Source organism: Gopherus evgoodei, chromosome 9 (assembly GCF_007399415.2).
Source record: "Gopherus evgoodei ecotype Sinaloan lineage chromosome 9, rGopEvg1_v1.p, whole genome shotgun sequence".
Classification (NCBI taxonomy): domain Eukaryota; kingdom Metazoa; phylum Chordata; order Testudines; family Testudinidae; genus Gopherus; species Gopherus evgoodei.
In genome coordinates, this window is record NC_044330.1 from 53,482,121 (window position 1) to 53,506,267 (window position 24,147).

The 24,147-nt window shown below is 40.8% G+C and overlaps 1 protein-coding gene across 1 annotated transcript; it reads left to right on the forward strand.

Moving 5' to 3' along the window:
- The first annotated feature begins 6,063 nt into the window (after positions 1-6,063).
- CLDN18 (claudin 18) lies at positions 6,064-23,504 on the forward strand. The gene is made up of 5 exons (XM_030576597.1): positions 6,064-6,367; positions 15,445-15,609; positions 18,361-18,469; positions 19,378-19,488; positions 20,911-23,504. Exons 1-5 carry the CDS (start codon positions 6,148-6,150, stop codon positions 21,086-21,088), a joined length of 783 nt encoding a protein of 260 aa, XP_030432457.1. The 5' UTR covers positions 6,064-6,147; the 3' UTR covers positions 21,089-23,504.
- The last annotated feature ends 643 nt before the right edge of the window (positions 23,505-24,147 follow it).

Below are 24,147 nucleotides of genomic sequence, written 5' to 3' on the forward strand. Positions count from 1 at the left end.
TAACCAAAATGCCCCCAAACTCTGACATAACTGAAATGCAAATGAGGCCTGGTCCATTTGGTCATTTTCTCTTGCTCACCAACAGATAGCAACAGAGAGCTCCCTCTCATATGGAGTCCCTCTCCATCTGGCATTCTCAAGCAGCTCTGAACTGCTCTTCTCTTGGTCCACCAACAGGGGTCAGAAGCAAGCTCCCAACTCTCTAGGGCAGGGGTAGGCAACCTATGGCACAGGTGCCGAAGGTGACACGTGAGCTGATTTCAGTGGCACTCACACTGCCTGGGTCCTGGCCACCAGTCCGAGCGGCTCTGCATTTTAATTTAATTTTAAATGGCGTTTCTTAAACACTTTAAAAACCTTATTTACTTTACATACAACAATAGTTTAATTATAAATTGTAGACTTATAGAAAGAGACCTTCTAAAAACATTAAAATGTATGACTGGCACGTGAAACCTTAAATTAGAGTGAATAAATGAAGACTCGGCACACCACTTCTGAAAGGTTGCCGACCTCTGCTCTAGGGCTTCAGGCCACCAGGTTTATATCTAATCTAATCTAATAGTTAAAATTAAATGTTTCAATCATTTCCTGTGAAAATTTCAGCAAACTTGATATTTTCTGGTGCTTTCTTCGAATCAGCCTTTTACTTCAGAGAAATTTTCACCAGCTGTAGTAATTAACCACTGGAACAGCTTGCCTAAGGACATGGCAGATTCTCAATTCCCTGAAGTCTTTAAATTAAACCTGAGTATCTTTCTAAAAGATCTGCTCTAGCTCAAATGGAAGTCATGGGTGTAATGCAGGAATTACTGTGTGATATTCTCTGGCAGGCGTTATGCAGGAGGTCAGACTACATGACCATAACCATCCATTCTGGCCCTCAAATATATGAACATGTTGTTTGGAAAGATGCCATCTTTCCTGCTTACTTAGGGTCAGGTTTTGACAGGCCCGTATGGCACCATATAGTGAGAGAATGCACAAGAGCTCCTTCTCCAAACCCTGGAGAGTGCCTGCCACGGAGAGAACACAGAGACACTTCCTCAGGCACCACAGACAGGGTGGAAAGGAAGCAAGGTCTGAGCCCCACATGGCTTCATGCTGAGGTGCAGAATATGCCAGGTGTACCTGGGCAGCTGTCTCAGATCCCCCTGCCCTGGTCCCACTGGGGTAGGATTGTGACTCCTTGTGGCACAGTTCCTCTAAACATCTGCACAGGGTGACATGTCTCTGCTCTGCCCCCTAGATCAGCCTATCACAATCTAACCCTTTCTTTCCCCGGGATCAATGAGATGCAAGGCAAAACAATGACCATATGATTTCCTACCATTAGATGGTGACAGCAGCACAAGCTTTAGGGCAGGGGTCGGCAACGATTCAGAAGTGGTGTGCCGAGTCTTCATTTATTCACTCTAATTTAAGGTTTCGTGTGCCAGTCATACATTTTAATGTTTTTAGAAGGTCTCTTTCTATAAGTCTATAATATATAACTAAACTATTGTTGTATGTAAAGTAAATAAGGCTTTTAAAATGTTTAAGAAGCTTCATTTAAAATTAAATTAAAATGCAGAGCCCCCCGGACTGATGGCCAGGACTTGGGCAGTGTGAGTGCCACTGAAAATCAGCTCGCATGCCGACTTCAGCACTTGTGCCATAGGTTGCCTACCCTTGCTTTAGGGCATCACCAGTGGAAGAAAAGCCATTCATGAGACTATTCTGGGAGCTGAGCATCCCAGACAGGCTAGGCTGTTGTGTTTGAGCAGGTGCAGGGGGGCCAAGAGAGAATGGTGGAGGTTCATGCCAAAAACAATCCTTTCAGTGGGGATCTGCCTTCTCTTGGTACCTGTATGCTAGGCTGTATGTGGCTAGGCTGTAGTGGGAGAGAGGGAAAGAGAGCCATAGCAGAACTGTGGATAACTGTGGGTTTTGTGTGCTGAGTCTCTTCCAATAGGATGTCTGTAGAACCCCTCTGCCCCCAGACTATGGCCCCAATATCTGGACTAGGAACAGCTAGGGGCAGATCTGCCTCCGAAGGGAGTAGGAGATGCTGAGAGTTGTAGGCCGCAGCACTTTCTGAGGGCAAAGGGAGAATGGCAAACAGAACCCTTGCAAGGACCACAGGGAAAGCTAATCCTGCTTGTAAAAAAGGTAGAGGTAGAGTATATAGAGGGCCTGTCATTTTGGGGTTTTATTTTATTTAATATTTCCCAGAAATGTATCAGTGTTTATTACTACAACAACAAAAGGTAAAAATCGGTGGAAAAAAATGAATAATATTTTTCTTGGATAAATGTCAGGGTTTATTTTGGTGGATGGAAGGAGAGGGGAAAAAGTATTCAGTAGATAAATGCTTTGATGAATGGAATTCAATTTGGTTTGCTGTATAACTAAAAGAGAACTCAAAACACAATGTTACCTCTGTGTTTAAGAAAACAATATATCTCTAATCCCCAAATAAAAATTTTCATTTGAATAAACAGTTTACTGTTGTAGACTTAGAACTATTAGCCTATAAATATTTACATTTAATAATTGGGCCACACCGTTTGCAGCGCATATGCTCAATTTCATTCTTTTCTCCAGCTTTTGTTTTTTAAATTTTTGAATACTTCCTTGTGTTCTGAAATGTATTCTGATACAGATTTTCATTTGCTTCCCATTTTAGTGTGTCAGATCTTTAAACTGTTATCTCCTAACAGCTTGAAATCTGTACATGGTGGGTGTGAGATCCATGAGTACATTCAGAGGCTCACGCACTTCAGAGCTTGCGTGCCTGTTTATTTATTGTGTGGATTTTCTAGACTAATACATAGCCATACTTTAACAGGAAGCTTTGCATATACACACAGACTAATGTATTATCGTAATACATCTCACATAATATGTTGTATTTTCCTAATAAAACAAGTTATTTTTTATATATTCGAATGATACAAAAGCAGGGTGAATATCAGAGAAAAAGAATAATACTTTTTGCAAAACCTGAGATTTTTTGGTACAAAACCATTTAAATTGAAAATGAAGGGGCTTAAGTATATACAAACACTTGTAACCCTCATAACAGCTGTGCTGAGTGCTCAGTCCTCTCTTCATCTGCTGGTGGAAGGTCACTATCTGGACAGGTCTTTTAGGGGGTCAGAGAAAGTGCTAGCCACATATCTGTTGTTCTGATAGATGTTACTGATGGAAAAGTCGTGTTAGGTCACCCAGCCCATCTCCTTGGTAATGCAGGATTGCGTCCTCCAGTGCATTTACTAGTGATTTTTCCAGGCTAGCTGTAATGGCCCTGAGCACTGGAGGTTCCAGCACGTCCCTTGGAAGACAAGTCCACACCCTAACCCTGTATGGCATTTGTTGTTCTTCCATCTTGTGGTTCTTCCCCAGCCAGCCATGAGTTTTCAAAATGAATTGTCAGTGGTACAATATGTTCCAGAAATAATCCCTTTAATACTCTAGTGTCATGACCAGAGCTTTGGCAGTCATCCCTACTGGATCAAATGAAACATTTTGTTCAACTAAAAAACCAAAGGTTTTGTACTTTTTCAGTTTGCTGAAAATTTCAAAAAAAAATGTTGTTTCAGATCAACTTGAAACAATTGTTTTTTTGTTCAGATACTGAACTGGTGGGTTAACAAAGGATGTCAATATTTCAGCCATAAAACCAGTGTCCTCATCTCACAAGCATTTCTACCCTTACCCTATCCCCATTTGTTGCATTCATTGTAGAAATTTAAGGCCCCGTTCTGACCTTAGCTACATGGGGACCAGCCCCTCACCTGGCGTAAACTGGAGCAATTCTAGTAAAATCAATGAAACTATGCAAGTTTACAACAGCTGAGGGCCTTCTTAAGAAATCTCCTAGTGCACAAGCAATTCACAAGATGATTTCACAGTACTACCTGTGATTTGTGATTGTGCTGGAGATTCATACCAGGCCTTTTACAGGACTCTCAGCTACTATAAGAGAAACTATAAAATACAGGCTAAAAAGGATTCTGTTTGCTGCCAGTCAGTCGCTGGAGGCAGAAACTAGCAACTTCTTGTAATTTGAAAAGTTAGATATCTTGGATCGTACAAAAGAACAAGGCACCATTCTGTAAGCAGATGCTCCCAACTGGCATGGGTCAGACAACTGAAGCAAACCTGTGGCCTTTGTTGGAGCAAGAAGAGAAAGCCATGTGAATTGGCTCAAACGGCAGCCTAACAGCCTTTTCAGGGAGAGTGATCTAGACAAAAGGCACAGCTGCTAGCTAATTCTTGTGGCTGTTCTACCAGGATTGCATATGATTTTGTATGGCTTCAGATTATAAAATAGGCCTAGATGGGCCACAATCTTCTCCCAATATTCCTGCATGTAAATCTATATATATATTGTCACTCTCAGGATGTATTGGCTCCAGTACAGAAGTGCACATGAAGTGTTAAAAGGGATGTCCTGGGCAGTCATTATATAGGATACAGGACGATAACCAATACATAAAAACACCCCTGTAAATCACCCGTCCTAGTGATAACCTCACCTCTCTTTCTGGTAGGTTTCATTCTGCTTCATAATGAGGCGATCATATTGACTATGTCTGCAGCAAAGAAAAGTATCTTGATTGGATAAAGACGGAATTTGTTTCTAGGTCAGGGTTAAAGTAAATCAGTTGGAACAGTATATTAGATCAGAATTGATGAGCGTGAAGTCTGGAAAGTCCCTGTAACTCACAGCAATGCATTGGCAGAGCAGCATGGCAAATTTATATTGCTCCCCTGAGCTGAGCACTTCACCACTGTGGGAAGAGATAATTAATTTCCTAATTCTCGCCTCCTCTCAGCCTTCATAAACAACTACCAATAAAATGGCTCTTTCCGAGCGGTCTGTTCTCCCCCTCAGTGCATACTCATTGACGTTGGCAGGTGTCACGCATGTATAGTTGGGGCTGAGGTATCACAGTGTTGGGCACCTTAGAAATACCTGACTAGGTAGATAAACGGGTAGGCAACTGACCTCCCCATTTGGATCATTTCCGTATCAATTAATAGTAAAGAAGATTTGGTAACCATGCTTTATATAGAGGAATCCCCAGATGGTGTAAAACTGGTTCTAGGTCACACCCGCTCTTGCTGCCCTGTAATTGGGGGTTGTTCCATGGGTGGTGGACATGGCCAGGACATGCTTTGCTCTGCAGAACAGCCTCTTGGGGATTGTTTGATGCCAGCATGAGTCAAGGCAGCCTCAGTTCAGCTACTGCCTGACCTCAGCATTGGGGATGATGGTTGAAAGATGGTTGAAACTCACTTGTGCTGTTCCCGTCAGGTGCACTGAGGACAGCTCTGGTGCCCTGGGATATCTAGTCCATTCTGTTTTGTTCTAATTAAAACTCCTTTAGTTTTTCATGGCTGTTCTAATAAGACTTTAGCTTTTTCCTCTCTTGGTGACAGACCTTTTGAAGAACTCAAGTAAAAAACATATGGCCTGATTCTCCACCAACTTTCACCTTGTGTAGACATCTGCACCTGTGCCAAGTGAATGTAGAGTGGGGATAAATTGCTACTACCAATCTGATTTGGGAGTGTCTTACTCCCATTTTGGATAGGGGTAAATAATAACAGAAGGAACAAAGCAGTGAGAATGAGACCCATGTTGTATGTGAAGACCTTTGGGGGATGCCGTGTTGGGAAGCACTTGGTATGTCTACCCAAAAATGAGGAATTCATTTGTGTCTCTAGTTCTCCATTCACCCCTCTCAGCAGTACTGTACCAACTACACAGAATAAGTGTAGCAGACTCCAGAGTATTTAGTTATGGGGAGAGGTGCAGGTGTGTTCAGGTAAGGTAATGCACCTCATAACTTTGTTCAAAGCGGGTTGCCCTACACTTGACCAGCAGTGACTGCTTAGCTCTGGGAGAACAAGTGCTTCAAAAGGACAAAAGCTCCTATCTTTTGCCTCGCCAACCAAAAAACACACAACCCTACCCAGTGAGAGCGAAACTGGACTATCTTGCAAAAACACTTTGAGCAAACAAAGCCGCTGAACGGGCACCATCTGATAAGAGCAGCTGCATTTCTGGTGGCTCAGTCAAGAGGACTTGAGTGTTCCCATAAGGTCTACGGCTTCATCGGTGCTAGCTCAGATCCTGGCCAAAGGGGAGACACTATGTCGACAACAATCTGCCAAGTGATGGGCTTTGTTGTCTCATCTCTGGGTTTTGCTGGATGCATTGCGGCCACTGGAATAGACATGTGGAGCACACAGGACTTGTATGACAACCCAGTCACAGCTGTGTTCCAATATCAGGGACTCTGGAGGAGCTGCGTGAGACAGAGCTCAGGTTTCACAGAATGCAGGCCTTATTTCACCATTCTTGGGCTACCAGGTAGGGGCAAAAGATGGACCCAGGTGAACCCCTGGAGTTTTCTTGAAGGATAAATATAATACAGTTTTCACTGAATAGCAGGAGCTGATATTTTAAAGAGCTTTGTAAGGTGGGAAAAATATCTCCAAAATACCTAGCACATGAGTATAACAGCACATGTATGTTGTATTACCATAAATAATAATCTTGCATGAATATTACAGAATGTTGCATATTTGTCTGGTACCTATATTATTGTCCTCAGTTAGAAGGAAATCAGCACAGCTCTGTTGATGTAAATAGAGCTACTCTGATTCAAATCAGCTGAGATTCTGGCTCTTTGGATTTAAACACATGAAATGGTGGATAAAAACTGTTCAGTTATTTCATTTAACTGTTATTGGCTGATCATATTGATCATTTCCAGCAAGAAACCAGTGGAAACATTTTCCCCTGAAAGGAAAGAGGATATCCTGAATTTTCTTGTTGAGAAAGCTGGTGCTAAATAGTGGGCATAGAGGAATTGGAGTGCAAGAGAGTATTTTTAATGATCCTTTTTTGTACACGGAGTTTTACTGGAAGGTTGTGGTTGGTTGATTGTTTTTTATTTTGGTTTTGGTTCTTCAGTCATTTTTTTTTTAATTGGGACAAACTGATCAAACTGATCTATGGCCTTAAAGGCATCTCATCTAAGGCTAACTTGGTTGGTTAGGGACAGGTGTATGAAAGTTTCTGTTAAAATACGGCATAGTCCACATCCTATTGGATTGTTTGGTTACTGTGTTATTTATCCTGGGGCCTGATTCTCTGCTGCTGAGCCACTTGTATAATGATTTACATCCAAACAAAGTGAATGCAAATTTGGTGCAAAATCATTCTTATCCAGCAGCATTTTACAGTCACTTTGCCCAGGTGTAAATGTGCAAGGCAGTAAAGAACTCGGAGCAAGGTTGTGAGAGGGGTCAATAGCAAACTCAGGAGCGTTGAAATCAGGGTGCAATCCCTATAACCATTTTGTAAACAAATATCCAGACATTTCACACCAGAGAAGTCACTTCTGCCTTTGAGCATTTGAATAATTTACAAAGCATTAGCATGCACCGAGGCTGGATCAACATTAAAATGAATCGGAATTACCGGTATGATTCTCCATTACTTTATGCAGTCATTTACACCTGTGCAATGTGGAATAAAAAATTAATACTGTGGCACTGATTCAGTGGCATTTGATACCCATTTTTCCTTGCACAGGTGCAAATAACTGCCCAGGGTGCAGAGCTGGGGCAAATCATTGCCTTTTGTGTGCATATTGACATGTGTAAAGCAGAGAACAGATCCTAGTGTTTCTCACCTGTTCTGTCTATTTTGATGACTGACTTGATTTTTCTCTGAGAAGTCATCAGAGACTGTACAGTTGAAGACAAACTTTTTTGCTTTTGTGTTTGTTGCTTGATAAAGTTCCGGTCATCTCTCTAGAGATATGATTTAATAAATACACATGTTCACTCTGCATTATGACTGGTAGACAATGCATTGTCCATTTTGAGAAAAAAACATTTGAAGCTAACTGTCCTGGAATTGCTTTTATTTTAATAAATGTCTCTAACAAAGCTGTACATGACTAATTATGGTTTAAGACACCAACACATTTTCCCTTTGCAACAGTGATGATCAGGTTTGACTGCACTGATTTATCATTGGCAAGAGCCAGTTCTTAATTAGATTGCTCTTTAAGTAATGTTGTAATAAGTAGAGCCTGTCAAGAATTTTTTGATGAAACAGGTTTTTGTAGGAAAAATGTCCATTCATTAAAACCAAAACTTTTTGCACGAAGTGGTCAACTTTAACAGATTTCCTATGTCTACATGTTTGAAACAAAATGTTCTGTTTTTCAGTTTGAAATTACTTTTCATGTAGAAATTTAAACAAATTCATAGTAAAATAATGAACAAAAATTTAAAAGGTTAAAATCAAAATGAAACATTTGGAAATTAATAAAATTAAACATTTTGATTGATGTGATCTGACTTTTTTGGATTTTTGGTTTGTGAAAGTTTTGAGATTTTTGATTTTTCGTCCCAATTCAAGTTGGGAATCACTTTTCAAAATTTCAAAAAATTTTGCAGGATGGAAAACTTTCCCACCCATCTCTAGGAATAAGAAAATATATTAACAGTCACAGAAAGGTCATATTGCAAAAACAGGTCTGATTAGTATTATTTTCCATAATGCATTGCTGAAATGTAAAGTTGGAATGACCTGGCTTTCATTTTTTTTTTTTTTTAAAGATCACAGAAATCATAGAATAGTAGAACTGGAAGGGACCTCAAGAAGTCATCTAGTCCAGTCCTCTGCACTCAGGGCAGGACTAAATATTATCTAGACTATCCCTACACGTGTTTGTCCAACCTACTCTTAAAAATCCCCAATTATATCCACAGTCTGGTAATTTTAACTGGTAGTTGGGTTCCATTTCCATGTCTGTTTTGGTAAAACTTGCATTTGTCCTTATTGAATTTCATCCTATTTACTTCAGACCATTTCTCCAGTTTGTTCAGATCATTTTGAATTTTAATCCTATCCTCCAAAGCACTTGCAACCCCTCCCATCTTGGTATCATCCACAAACTTTGTACTCTTATGCCATTATCTAAATCATTAATGAAAATATTGAACAGACCAGACCCTGAACCAATCCCTGGGGGACTCCATTCGTTATGCCCTTCCAGCATGACAGTGAACCACTGATAACTACTCTCTGGGAATGATATTCCAACCAGTCATGCACCCACCTTCTAGTAGCTCCATCTAGGTTGTAGTTCCCTAGTTTGTTTATAAGACAGTCATGCGAGACAATATGAAAAGTCTTACTAAAATCAAGATATACCACACCTACTGCTTCCCCCACCATCCACAAGGCTTGTTATCACGTAAAGAAAGCTATAAGGTTGGTTTGACATGATTTGTTCTTGACAAATCCATGCTGACTGTTATTTATCATCTTATTTTCTTCTAGGTGTTTGCAAATTGATTGCTTAATTATTTGGTCTGTTATCTTTCCAGGTACAGAAGTTAAGCTGACTGGTCTGTAATTCCCCGGGTTGTGCTTATTTCCCTTTTTATAGATCGGCACTATATTTGCCCTTTTCCAGTCTTCTGGAATGTCTCCCGTCTTCCATGACTTTTCAAAGATAATTGCTAATGGCTCAGATATCTCCTCAGTCAGCTTCTTGAGTATTCTAGGATGCATTTCATCTGGCCTTGGTAATTTGAAGACATCTAACTTGTCTAATTAATTTTTTACTTGTTCTTCACCTCTTTCAGAGTCTGATCCTATCTCATTTTCACTGGCATTCACTATGTTAGACATCCAATGGCCACCAACCTTCTTGGTGAAAACTGAAACAAAGAATTCATTATGCACCTCTGCCATTTCCACATTTTCTGTTATTGTCATTGAGTAACGGGCCTACTCTGTCCTTGGTCTTCCTCTCACTGCTAATATATTTGTAGAATGTTGTCTTGTTTCCTTTTATGTCTCTAGTTTGTTCAATCTTGTTTTGTGCCTTGACTTTTCTAATTTTGTCCCTACATACTTGTGTTATTTGTTTATATTCATCCTTTGTAATTTGACCTAGTTTCTACTTTTTGTAGGACTCTTTTTTGAGTATTAAATCATTGAAGATCTCCTGGTTAAGCCAGGCTGGTCTCTTGCCATACTTTCTATCTTTCCTATGCAATGAGATAGTTTGCTTTTGTGCCCTTAGTAATGTCTCTTTGAAAAACTGCCAACTGTTTTCAATTGTTTTCCCCCTAGACTTGCTTCCCATGAGATTTTACCTACCAGCTCCCTGAGTTTACTAAAGTCTGCCTTCTTGAAATCCATTGTCTTTATTGTGAAGTTCTCCCTCCTACCATTCCTTAGCATCATGAACTCTACCATTTCACGATCACTTTCACCTAAGTTGCCTTCCACTTTCAAATTCTCAACCAGTTCATCCCTATTTGTCAAAATCAAATTTAGAACAGCCTCCCCCCAGTAGCTTTCTTCACCTTCTGAAATAAAAATGTGTCTCCAATACATTCCAAGAACTTGTTGGATAATCTGTGCCCTGCTGTGTTATTTTCCCAACAGATGTCTGCGTATTCCATTCCATAGTTCTGTTGCAGTCACATAGACAATGGCTACTCTCAGTAGCACTATGCTGATTTACACCAGCTGGGGATCTGGCCCATCACGTGTTCTCTAACACACTCCATTTCAAAAGACAAGGGACTTGATCCACAAAGAGGCCGTAGGCTGAGCTGAGGAGGAAATGCCAAGGAGAGTGGGGGAGCCTAAGCTCCACCCTTCAAAGGGATTTATGCCAGAGGGAGGTGAATGGAAGGACTACAGTTGTGCCTGGCCACTATATGGGATAGAAGAGAATGAGATATCTTGTTCTCTGTCCCACATACCTTCCAAACCCATGTGGGGTGGGATATAACTTAGTGCATAACAATTCATTTTTTCTTCTGTTGGCATGAACAATGTATTTGAAAAACTCATGACATCAGTCATCCCCTAGCAAAGCAATGTCTCTGCCTGCCTGGTCTTCTGCAGCTCAGCTATTCAGGGATAGAGCTCTACTGCTGTTTTTAAAATAAAGGGCTTACCACCTCAAGGGAGTCAATTCCTTAACTCTGGCCTCAATCCTCCAGTCCATGCTGGACTTCACTGAGAGATTTTTCTCCACAATGATTGCAGGGTTGGGACTCAAGCATTTTGAAACAAAGAGTGAGATCCATGGCTGTACTCTGGCTGCTTCACATCATATCAGTGGCACACAAAAGCAACTAGAATGTACCAGTTTATCTGATCCAGAATATGCTAGTGACGTCTGAGAATCAGAGCACTCCTCCTATCATCTTACTTGCACCCAAATATTGTAATCTTGTATAGGACATTTGTAGGAAGTAAAACGGTGTCTCAGGGAAGAGCTTATCACTCTCTGAGAGGAAACCAGAGCTATAGATTCTATTCAATAGTGGCTTACTCACAGCTATGGAGTATTAATATCACCGGCTGTCACTCAGCTAGCAGCACACACCTTGCTTGGTGATATCATAGGCTATTTCTATTCTCACTGAAACCAAAGTGGATGAAATGAAACTTCAGCCTTTGTAAAGAAAAATGAGTAAAAGAACATTGTGCTTTTCTTCTCACTGCTTCCTCCTGCTCTGCACCAAATGTTTTGTGAACACCCTTCAGGTCTGATAACACTTATCCATCAGCTTCTTGATTTCTGATGAATAATAATGAAATCGCACCTCTGTGCTAATGAGTGGGAGGCTGAAAATATCTGGTTTGTTAACACTTGTTATCAGCTGATAAGGACATACTTGATGATCAGAATGAGTCATGGCAGCAATAACCTGGGATTGTCACTACAGCTCAATCCTACTGAAAGCCACGGTTATTTCAGGTTGGGTCTCTCCATGCATTCAGTGCTGCTTGTCATGTTCATCTGCAGGTGAGTTACTGTGCCAAGCTGATAAAGCTATAGGTTCTATCCAAACATGAGGTAGCCCACCTAATGCCAGGGAGATCTGATGTTATTCTACGTGCCCCCCTGACCACCTCCCCAGCTAATATGGATCAAGGAGGTAGGGCAAAGCTGGCGGAATTGCAAATATTTCCCTTTCACTCCTGTCCAACTTGTTCTTCAATGTAATTTTTCTAAGGTAGCTATGTCAGGTGTTCTGTGATTGTGGGACAAGAAGTTGTTCTGGCGGTATCAAATGTGAAAAGAATAATTGAAAAAAGGCTACCTCAAAACTCTCAGAAACATGCTTTAAAAATGTTCAAATCACCAGAGAATGGCACTGAAGAGAGTGCCCTCTGTACTATGGCTTCTCCTCTGTGGAATGCCATATAGTTCACTTCTGGCTCTTTTCCATACAGTACCTTCTCCCTCACTGTCAGCTCATGTATACCATCGATCGATGGCCATTCAGGTCAAAGGGAGTCTTTATGACAGCCAGCACCAGCTAGAGTGACCAGACAGCAAACGTAAAAAATCAGGACGGGAGTAGGGGGGTATTAGGAGCCTATACAAGAAAAAGACCCAAAAATTGGGACAATCCCTATAAAATCGGGACATCTGGTCACCCTAGCACCAGCTAGTAGCAGCCCACAAGGAGCAACACATGAGCTGGGAACATCCAGAACACAGTACCCCTCCAGCCACTCCCTCTTCCTTCATTAGGCTCACTCTGTGTGCTGAGCCTAGGATATGGAGTGGTGTAGAAGACGGTTATTCCAACTCTGTGCCAGATGAAAATACTTGCATATCAAGAGAATTCCCAGCTGGTGAGATCAGACCGGAGACGCTCGTCCTCTTGGTCACATAGGTACCCTTGTTCTTGCAGAAACACAGGTATTCATACCCATAACAGCATTGACGTAAATAGAACTCAGTCATTGGACTGTTCATGGAATGAAAAAAAGAGGCAGAAATGTATCAAAATCAAATCACAAATGGTACTTTACAAACATATTTGTGACTGCATCCTCCCATTATTTGACCATCTCTGTTACTCTGATACCTTCTCATCTCTCATGGGGTCTTTAACAACTGGTATGGACACTGGCAAAGACATTATTGCCAAGAAATGTCTGCAGCCAAGTGTTAAATTGTGGATGAGATGAAATAGATGCTATTTCATTAGAAAGACTTCTTGATATTCAAACACCACACTCCTTTTTTCTCTGCTTGATAGAGAGGCAGCTTGAGAGACGTTAAGAGGTGTTGCTATAGATGATTCACAATATGTTGGGTTACAGTTTGGAACCAATGTACAGTAGCTTTGTATGAGAGCATGTGTCAACTCTTCAATCTGCTTTTCAAATTTTGTTTGCTCAGTTGAAGCCTTCTGTAAAAAGGGGTTGTTCGTGGGATTTCTCATCATTGGCATAACTTTCTGAGGCCTGGTCCACACTACAGCATTAAATCGATTTAACGCTGTACCCGTCCACACTACAAGGCACTTTAAATCGATTTTAAGGGCTCTTAAAATTGATTTTTGTACTCCTCCCCAACGAGAGGAGTAACCCTAAAATCGATATTACTATATCGATTTAGGGTTAGTGTGGACGGAAATCGAAGTTATTGGTCTCATTCTTTTACTGAGCTACCTAGAGTGCATCGCTAAATCGATGGTAGCCTAGGACCATGGACGCACACCACCGAATTAATGTGCCCTAGTATGGACGCGTAAAATTGATTTTATAAAACCAGTTTTATAAAACCGGTTTTAATAATTTCGATTTTATGCTGTAGTGTAGACATGGCCTGAATAAATCACAAGCTGCTACCCTTTGCTCACACACACACTTGCCATGAGCAACATCTGGTACCAACCAAATCTGCTTATCTCATTGCCAGCTAGTGAAATAAACATGGCACACTCCTTTGGCTTATTGTAAGAAAACACCAAAGAGAATAAAGCCACTGCAAGGTGGCCATATTTCTTTTTATAGCATTTTTAAAAATTGTTATACCTGGTTAATCCTTAGCTTTGTCTCTGGATCTCCAACAATGGAGCAAGTCTAACACCTGAAAGACAGTGGACCTGATTGTCCCCCAGGCCCTGCACCTTGTGTTGCCATTCACACCCATGAAAAGTGAGTGTGAAATCCTAACTTCCTGATATTAGTCATACTTTGCACTAGCCTTGCACAGCTGTAAACAGAGACACTAGATCAGTGGTGGGCAACCTGCGGCCCATGGGCCGCACGCAGCCTATCAGGCTTATCCGCTGGCGGGCCACCAGACAGTTTGTTTACATTTGCACAGACACCCGGAGCTCCCAGTGGCTGCAGTTCACTGTTCTCAGCCAATAGGAGCTGTGGGAAGCGGCGCTTAAAATCTTAAAATTTGTCGGTCATGGGCTCCACTCCCACAAGCCATTCATAATCTGCCCCATGCTGTCTCACAATTTGTTTCAGTTTCCACCTGTTTGAATTTAATTGAATATATCAAATAAAGTAAATTTCAAAACAAAACATCGTTTCAAAATGAAATATCACAACTTTCTGTTCCCAAAATGTCTGACATTTTTGTAACTGTGTTCCAATTTTTTTTAAGTAAAATTTCACCATAATCAATAAATTTTCATGAAAAATGTTGGTTTTGTGAAAAATGGCATTTTCTTATGGAAAACTGTTTTGACAAAAAAAATTTCCAACCGACTACTAATATTGTTTGAAAAGAGGGAACCCTGTAAATGGTAAAGATAAAGACGCAGATTTGCAAAGGTATTTAGGTGCTCAAAGATGCTCACAGGGCCTTATCTGCCTCATTGGTGTCTAAACACCTATATAAATCTGGCCCAAATTCCATTGAGAGCTAACTGGACCATTTGTCACGTATCTATGGGCCAATCTCATTCTTCCCTTGCTTCTTACAGTGTGGGACAGGAAGCTCACTCCTATGTGGAAGCTCACCTAGAAGGTCAACATGCCAGGTTCAGAGTATGCTCAATGGAAATAGTTCATGGGGACATAGTTTTAACATCTTTCCTTCTGCATATGAAAGGGCAGCCTCTAGTGCTACTCAAGAAATGATTGTTTCCCCTCACCCCAGAAAAATGCTTTCATTTTCATAAATATTTTTCTTTGAAAATGTAAAGATTTTTCTTAAAAAAAAATAAAAAACCCAGTGCTGAAAATATTTCAGTTTTTGGCAACTGAAAATCTTAAAATTTAAAACAAAAAATGTTCAGTTTTTTTGGCTGCTAAAAACAAAACAAAAAATGTTGGGTTTTGGTTTATCGATGAAAACCTAAAATGGTTTGACAAAAACAGAAATTCGGGGGTGAAAATTTTCATTTTTGTTGAAAAGCCATGTACTGTTGAAAAAAAATGTTTTGATGGAAAATGTCCGAACAGCTCCATCAGCTTCATCATGGCTCTCAGCTCTTCTCTGAGAATTCATGTAGTTGGAACAGCAATGTCTGCTGTGGGCCATGCTGGCTGTCCCCAGCCTTTCAGCCACAACCTGGACTATACCCCCATGTTATGTAATCAAATATTTTTTTCCTTGACTTGTTTTGCAGCAATGTTCCAGGCTGTGAGAGCACTAATGATTGTGGGCATCGTCCTGGGTGCCATTGGCCTCCTTGTGTCCATTTTCGCCCTGAAATGCATTCGGATTGGCAATATGGAGGACTCTGCAAAAGCCAACATGACTCTGACCTCCGGCATCATGTTTATTGTGGCTGGTAAGTCATTATGCTCTACACAATTTCTTCTATTATGTGCAAAGCCCAGCCAGCAGCTGAATTTAAGATTGAGGAAGTCTTTGTAAAACAAAAAAGCAAAACGACAAATACAGTCAAGATGCACAGGGAATGAATGTTTCAGAATTGAAAACTGCAGTGCTACCAACTCTGGCAATATTTCTGGTGTTTTTATTATGGCCTCAGCTCCTAGAGTTATGTAAACCTCAGTTTTCATTTAACAAAAAAGTACGTTTCTAGATTTTATGGAGATGGAAAACAGCATGAAAATGTGAACCCTAAAGCTCAAAAACCAGACAAATAAAAACAGCCCAAAAATTATTTTTAAAATTTCATGATTTTTAAAACAGTTTCCTGATTTTTGAATACTTGGGATTGCCAATAAAATCCAGTCATTCTTGTCTTCCTCATGTGGGCAATCCCAGAGGTTCTAGTAACATGACCTGCATGAATAAATAAGCAGAATTTACCTCTGTATTTGCACTAAGCAACCAACCGTGAAAGTGGTGATGCCTAAGGGAATTCCTTCATCACAGATTTACCCACAATCCAGTGCAGATGAGTAAAGAAATTGAGTCCATAGTCTCATTGAAGCATCATTCTGGAATGATTCAGCAGGGTTGTTGTAAGAAAGACACGAGAAGTAATTCGTCCACTTTACTCCACGCTGATAAGGCCTCAGCTGAAGTATTGTGTCCAGTTCTGGGTGCCATATTTCAGGAAAGATGTGGACAAATTGGAGAAACTCCAGAGAGGAGCAACAAAAATGATTAAAGGTCTAGATAACATGACCTGTGAGGGAAGATTGAAAAATCTGGGTTAGTTTAGTTTGGAAAAGAGAAGACTGAGAAGGGGCATGATAACAGTTTTCAAGTACATACAAGGACAAGGGGGAAAAAAAAATTATCTGAGGATAGGACAAGAAGCAATGGGGTTAAACTGCAGCAAGTGCAATTTTGGTTGGACATTAGGAAAAACTTCCTAACTGTCAGGGTAGTTAAACACTGAAACAAATTGCCCGGGAAGGTTGTAGAATCTCTGTTACTGGAGGTTTTTAAGAACAGGTTAGACAAAAACCTGTCAGGAATGGTCTAGTTTTTACTTAGTCCTGCCTTGAATGCAGAGGATGGGACTAGATGACCTATTGAGGTCCCTTCCAGACCTTCACTTCTATCATTCTATGAAGGCCTGATTTCTGCAATGCTTACTCAGGTTGAGCACTTACTCAGGCGGGTTGTCCCAGTGACCTCAAACAAAACAGTTCAAGCTTGTACAATATACACTGTTTGGATGAAAGAAAGGGCTTCATATAATGTAGCTTCATTTTTGCGTTAAAATATATATAATTTTAGCCCCTGACTTCACAGGGAGCAGAGTTAGGACAACAGTGAAAGTCTGTGCAAATCCCACCCATATATTCTACATTTATGAAATCACTGAAAGACAATGACTGGAAGAGTTATCAATCTAAAATACAGGCAAGGCCCCATCTACCATGTAGCATATTAGAGCTGGTGAGCAAAGTCGAAAGGAAGGATGGTCCAATGGTTAGATCTAGCCTAGCCTTCAGGAGACCTGGCTTTGATTCCTTGCTGTGCTATAGATTGGCTGTGTGACCTCAAGTAACTCTCTGTAAAATGGGGATTCTTGCACTTCCCAAAGTCACCAGGCGCTAGGAGGATAAATACATTAAAGACTGTGACGTGCCCAGATACTAGGATAATGGAAGTAATTTGATACCTAAGATGGAAACATCACTGATTTCTGTGGTCCTGGCTCCTCAGCTGGATAAAGGATAGGTGGGGCTTTTGGAAGGTGTCAGAGTCAGTGTTGCTGGTTGGCAAGCAGGGGACTTTTGAGGACTTTGGTAATGTGATGGGTTTGAGTTTTTTCCTTCCTGTTTTGGGACAGGGATATCTGTGACTTCAAATTTGCAAGAGGGATGTTTGGATTCTGCATTACCAACCCCAGAAAACTTTCATAGCTGCTATTTGCAATATCCCAATGATTGTGGAATGATTTTTTTCCCCATGAAAAATGTTAATGACAATGAAAATTCTTTCTTTGAAGTTTTTCATTGAAAAACCGAAATCTCAAAAACAGAAAAAAAAGGTGGTTTTCAGCAATCAGAATTTACATGTCTCAAAATGGTTTTCCATTGAGAAAAGATTGAACAGAAAAAATCTACCAGCTGTACTAGAGAAGGTTTTTTAGGGTAGGGGAAGGAAGGGCCGGGTTGTAATGAATGCTTTGATTCTGGAACACTCCATTATGGAGCAATTTACACGGAAATCTGACAATTCTTAGTCTCAATAGTCAGGGCCAGCTCTACTGTTTTTGCCGCCCCGAGCAGCACTCCAAATTTCCACAGCGGACAGCGGGGGCAGTCCGTGTGCCATTAGGGCAGCACACGCGTTTCCGCGGCGGCAGTTTGGCGGCAGCTTCTGTCTTCGGCCGGAAGACAGAAGCTGTGCCACCGCGGACAGCTGAACATAGAAGCTGCCGCCGAATTGCTGCCACCGCAGAAACACACATGCCACCTTAAAGGCACATGGACTGCCCCCACCGTCCACAGCGGCAATTCGGCACACTGCTTGGGGGAAAAAACACACAGACTGCAATTGGAGTGATAGGTAGCACTTTCCTCCCATTTTTTCAGAGATCTGAATGACTCCCTGACATATAAGGCAGTGGGGAATCTTGCTCACAGTCCCATATTCTCTCTGTTCCCAGGTCTATGTGCTATTGCTGGAGTGTCCGTATTTGCCAACATGCTGGTCACAAACTTCTGGATGTCAACAGCCAATATGTACCAAGGATCGATGCAGACCATCCAGACAAGGTAACCTTCTCCTCTTGTGAAGAGCAGTCAGTGTGAGATCGATAGAGCTCAGGAACAGAACGGTAGCATTTGCATGTGGTAGCCACAGCTGCCCAGAATCAACAAGCATGTAGTGATGGTATCTAGTCTGTGTTTTCAGATCAGTTCTGATGCTATGTCTAGATGGATTTATCAGGCCAGATCTTTAGCTGTGATGAGTGCACAGTGTAGCTTTAAACCACCCTTGGGGTCCCCTGATATCAGGTCTACTCTATCCAAAGTCAGTTCCCCAAGCACATACTCAACCTTCTGTAACTTATACCAGCTGCTAATGGTCCCCAGAGGCTATTACAGCAGCTAGGGACAGGGCTGCCCAGTAATGTCATTTTTCTAGTATGTCTGTAGGGAAGGGAGTATGATGTAGAACTAACTATAGTGGCGATACACTACTTGATTATTCCCTTGCATGGGGTTGGATTGGGGAGGGGTGGAGGTCCTCCTGTGACTGGTTAATCCTGCTTTAAGATCTGATCCAAAGCCCAGTGTAGTTAATGGTAGTCTGACAATTGCCTTAGTGGGCCCTTTGAAGACTGAAATGAATAAACAAGCAACCAAAACAATGTAGCTAAGTGATGTCCATGTTCATGTAGCCAAACCAGAGGAGGAGGGAGAACGCATTCGTCCCCTCTACAACATGGACGACACTTGTGCAGCTGGGGTGGGATATAGTCACTCTCATTCCTGTTGGGACAGAGGGAAATCTGAAGGTAAAAACTATGAAAGACCTCTGCTAAGAGAGACCAACATAGTAGAAGAGAGGTCCTGCTCCAGGAGAGAATTCTGTATCTTAAATACACTTCAAAACAAATTATATGGAGAGTTCTTGCAACCCCACAGCATTATGGGCCCTTTGTCTTTTTATTCTGTAGGTATACCTTTGGCTCAGCCTTGTTCGTCGGCTGGGTTGCTGGGGGCTTGTCCCTGGTAGGAGGCGTTATGATGTGCATTGCCTGCAGGGGACTGGTACCAGAAGAAACCAAGTAAGTCCCTATGCTTCTAAATTGGAAGCTTTGCTGGTAATGAAATAGTGTTTGATCATGCACTAGGAAGTGATGGACACTCTTCTGCGGGGTTCATTATTTTATGGCACATCACAGATCTTTAGATTAGATTACCTTGGCAAGCACTGGATGTGAAAAACGTATATAGCCCATGGACCAGGTGCACAGTAGCTGCAATCGTATGGCACACCCAGGTTATGAAAGATATAATTAGAGCTTGGCAAAAAAAATTTCAGAGAATAGTAATTTGACTGAAAAATGTATTTTGGGGGGCAAACTATATGCAAATTCAGGCTGAATTTTGGCATAGTTTGGCCAAAAATCTTTTTTGTTTTTTTTTTAAGTAAAAATATTTCTTTTTGATTTTTTTGTTTTGAAACTTTGTTTCATTTTGAAATGTGGCCACTTTTTAAAATAAACAAAAACAAACAACAGTGAAAAACAGCCAGAAAGAACCCGAAATAACTCCAATGAAAAACCAAAAAGCATTCATAATGGGTTCACAAAAATTAATTTTCTCAAGTTTTTCAATTCAGTGAAACATTTAGAAAAAGACTGGTTTGGATTTGAATTGAACCGAATTGGCGGGAGGCAAGGAAGGGGGATTTTTCATTTTGGCCCTGGAACTCAAATTATTTTGAACTCAATTATTTGTTCAGATGTAATCATGATATCTGTGGGCCCCTTAAGAATACAGACTACTTACTTGTATAGTGTTATTTACTTACATGAGTCACATGATATTGTTTCTCTTCCCTGACTGGGTGATATATGTCAACAAGGGATGAATTGCGATTTTTACAATCAAATATACAATTCAAAATGTGCGCTATGTTGGTTAGCTAACTTTGTTACATAAACTACAGCATGCGTTGCAAATTGCATAACTTGTCACAGAACCTCTGAAGCCAAAGGAGCTAAGACAATTTACACCAGATGCAAATCTGCCCCTGTATGTTTAACTGTTATATTTTCAGCCTGCAAATCAAACAATCTGCAGGCCAGGAATTATTCATGGAAGAAACTGGTGAAGCATTTCAAATAGGGTGACCAGACAGCAAGTGTGAAAAATTGGGACAGGGGGTGGGAGGGTAATAGGAGCCTATATAAGAAAAAGACTCAAAAATTGGGACTGTCCCTATAAAATCGAGACATCTGGTCACCCTAATTTCAAATAACAAATTTAAAGGAGAGAATTTTGCAATCTGTTTGTGGACATTTGGCATTCATTTTTGTCAGGGCCTCCAAGTGTTACTATAATACAAATAATAGGAATTAATAAAGCGCTTAATCAGTTGCATTAAGTCCAGGAACTCACAGGAATGAAGTTCAGAGCGAAGTGGATATTGGAGGTTGTCACAGAGTCTGCATTGCTGACATTGTACTTTATTTCTCTTTCAGTTACAAGGCAGTGTCCTACAATGCATCAGGACGGAATATCTCCTACAAGACTACACCATATAAGGCTGGTACTGGCTATGAATCTGAAGCCAAAAGTAAAAAAGTCTCAACATACGATGACACTGCTCGTAGCGATGATGGGAAACGCTCATACCCTTCAAAATATGACTATGTCTAAAAGCCCTTCAGGGGTCAAAGATACACTATCGTTCTATAACACTTTGCAGTCCAAAAACAAACCAAAAAGAGTGCTCAAAGAAGATGCACATAGGCCTGTCCGTGAAAGGTTAACTCTTTCTTATTTTGTTTGGTTTACTGTGGTGAGGTGTGGGGCATTTTCACTGGTTATTAATGAGACCTTGATTTGACTTTGTACTCATGTCCCCAGAATGATGAGGTCCATAAAAAAAGCAGTGTGTTCTTCTAGTTGTTCTCATCCTTAAAAGAGATGGTTAGTATTTCAAATACACTTATGAAACCAAAAACATGGTTCTCCCATGCACCATTTTTTGTTTCTTTTAATTGGCTTACATTTCGATTTAATAACAGAACACAGCTAGAGTTTGCAATCCCATGTAAATCGATCATGATCATGTTTGTGTTTGTGACTAAAAACTAAATAGCACTGACAGCGGGCATGAAAGACCTTTGAAAGTCAGATTGCTAAACCTAAATGTCCGTGCTGACTAGTAACAAAAGGCAATTGTCTCCAGAAACGCTGGTGGCTGATCTTAATTACAGAGCAGTATGTAAAAACAGCACCACACCACTACTTTCCCCATCTCCCCATTCAATTTCATGCAAGGTATATAGAGAGTTGCCTCTTGTGTTTTTCAGATCCTGGAGACCTTAACATAACCTCTACTTATGGTCAGAGAAAGCGACAATGCTTTGCTTAAATGATAGTGTATCTTTGCCCTAGCTTTGTAACCCAGCCCCAGCAGGTTAAAGAGACAAAAAAATCATTGCCTTTTGTGTTATATGCTGTGTGCTTTAATGAAATTCCAGTGGCCTTTCTTTAAGCATAGTGAACATAGATAGGCAGATCCCACATTTGTGCTTGGTCATCACTTGTACCCAGATGCTTCCTTCCTGGTACTGTAATGTATTATATAATGCTGATTTGGTGTGATATTTAATTTGATTTACCTTACTTAGACATTACATATAACCTGTGATACCAAAGTATATTTATTTCCTCTGTTCCCATTGGGGAATATACATAATCCATTGTTATTCCTAGGCATGGTATTTTCTGTGAGAGCTGAAAACCTTTGTGCACAACTGGTATTCCTGCAGATGTCATCTTTAATGAAGCCAGGGGAATTTCTCATTTAGAATTAATTAGAGTCACATTTGGAGCAGGAATTCTGTGGAGCATTAGATGTGTAACTCTCTTCACTGACATTACGGATTCCTCGTATGAATTCTTCTGACACTGATTTGAATATTAACCCCTTAAAGGGTCACTATCATCTTCTCAGTGGTCAATTTGACAATACAATCTGCTTGAGTCATCAAGGCCAAGAGCACAGAAAAGGGACCTTGCTCAGTCCAGAGGATGGGAAGCATCGTCTGTCACCTGAGCAAGTCTGACTCAAGGGATATCTTTGATGGGTCTCTGAACAGTGACTCCTTGGCAGAGTGAGGATCCTTCTCATAAGAGGCTTTGATGGTTTAAAGGGATAAGCAAAAGAGGGACCTTAGAAGCCCTTCCCTCCCAAGCAGCCAGTCTGATAGCTATCTGTGATGGTATTTTGCTGTCGTTCTTGGTAACAGTCTGAGTTCTCTGTATCCACTAATTTGTGAATGCAGCTGAAATGGAAAAGAAATGAAGTCAGAAGATTTCTCCAACAATTTGATCCTTTTAATGTCTGGAGGTATTGACAGCATCATCTTTCAACACACACTGTGTGTCTATTAAACTCCTAAGCACAGTGTATCATGAATCTCCGTACTCACACATGCACATGACCCATCACAAGACTGCAGTTAACCCACACTGGATGGGTCCCCAGGGGGAGTGGCTATGCACCCCGTGTATTTCCACACTAGCTCCAAACATGAGAGTGTGTAAAGGGAGTTTAGAGGTGAGTCAGGATGGAGCCACCAAGAATCCAGAGGGCCAGAAAGGATGCACTGGTTGTGGAAGGGCAGCAGCAGCACAGGCGCTCTGGTGAAGCCACAAGGCTCAGCAGAGACAAACTGCATCCCCTAACCCTAATGCAGAACCCTAAACAAAGCTTTATTGTACTGTGTTGGGGTGAGAATATGTGAATGTCACCAGTTAAGTACAAAGAATGCTCACATCCTTAAACCCAGAACCACAGAAGGTATAAATCTGCATAGCAATATTGTATTCAATGGAGATATGCTGATTTACACCACGGGAAGTGTGGGATCATTATTTTTACAGGCCCATTTAGTTACATGGCACTAAGATGTTTGCTTTTTTTTTTTTTTTTTTTACTAATGTGTTTGTTACTTTGAAGACTAGATTTTCATACAGCTGATACATGCTTTTCTTTTGTGTCTGTGTTTTGCATGCTGGAAATATTGTGCTCCATTTTGTTTTTGTTACTTGAATATTAAAGAAAGTGACTTTAAATTCGAAAAGTGTTAGTTGATTTATTTAGCTTTTGTTTTGTCATTCCCTGAAGCTAGGTAAACAGTAACCATTAATTTCCCTGCATTACTAGATTCATTCTGGCTTTGAACTCCTCAAGCTCTGAGGGGTGTGATCTGCAAAGAGGGGGAAATGTGTCTTGTTTTTTGCCTCTTTTAAGTGTATAAAGAAGAACTAGAAGGGTTTTTTTTTTGTTGGGTTTTCAAAGTTTCTTTCCTGCCTGTGGTTACATTGGAAATTCAGTTTTATATGGAGGGTTGCTTTGAGCTCCAATAATATGTTCTCCAATATGTGCTCCATACAGAACACTGCATATGGATCTGGAATGATAAATCAGGGATCTACACCTGCGCTTTTAAGAGAATCAGAGCATCAGCTCCAATGACTACATTTTGCCCAACAAACTCAAAGAACTCTCATATTACTTTTGCAAGAAATTTAGAACATCTATTGTGGCCTGTTACCAGGAAATCTAGGCATGCTTTGTGCCTCGTATTAAAAAGCAAATAAGTCACATATTAGCAGATGGCTGCTTTTACTGTGTAAACACAGAGAACCTGCAACAGCAAAGCACAAAAAAGGTTTCTTCTGATAACAGAGGTTCAGGTGAC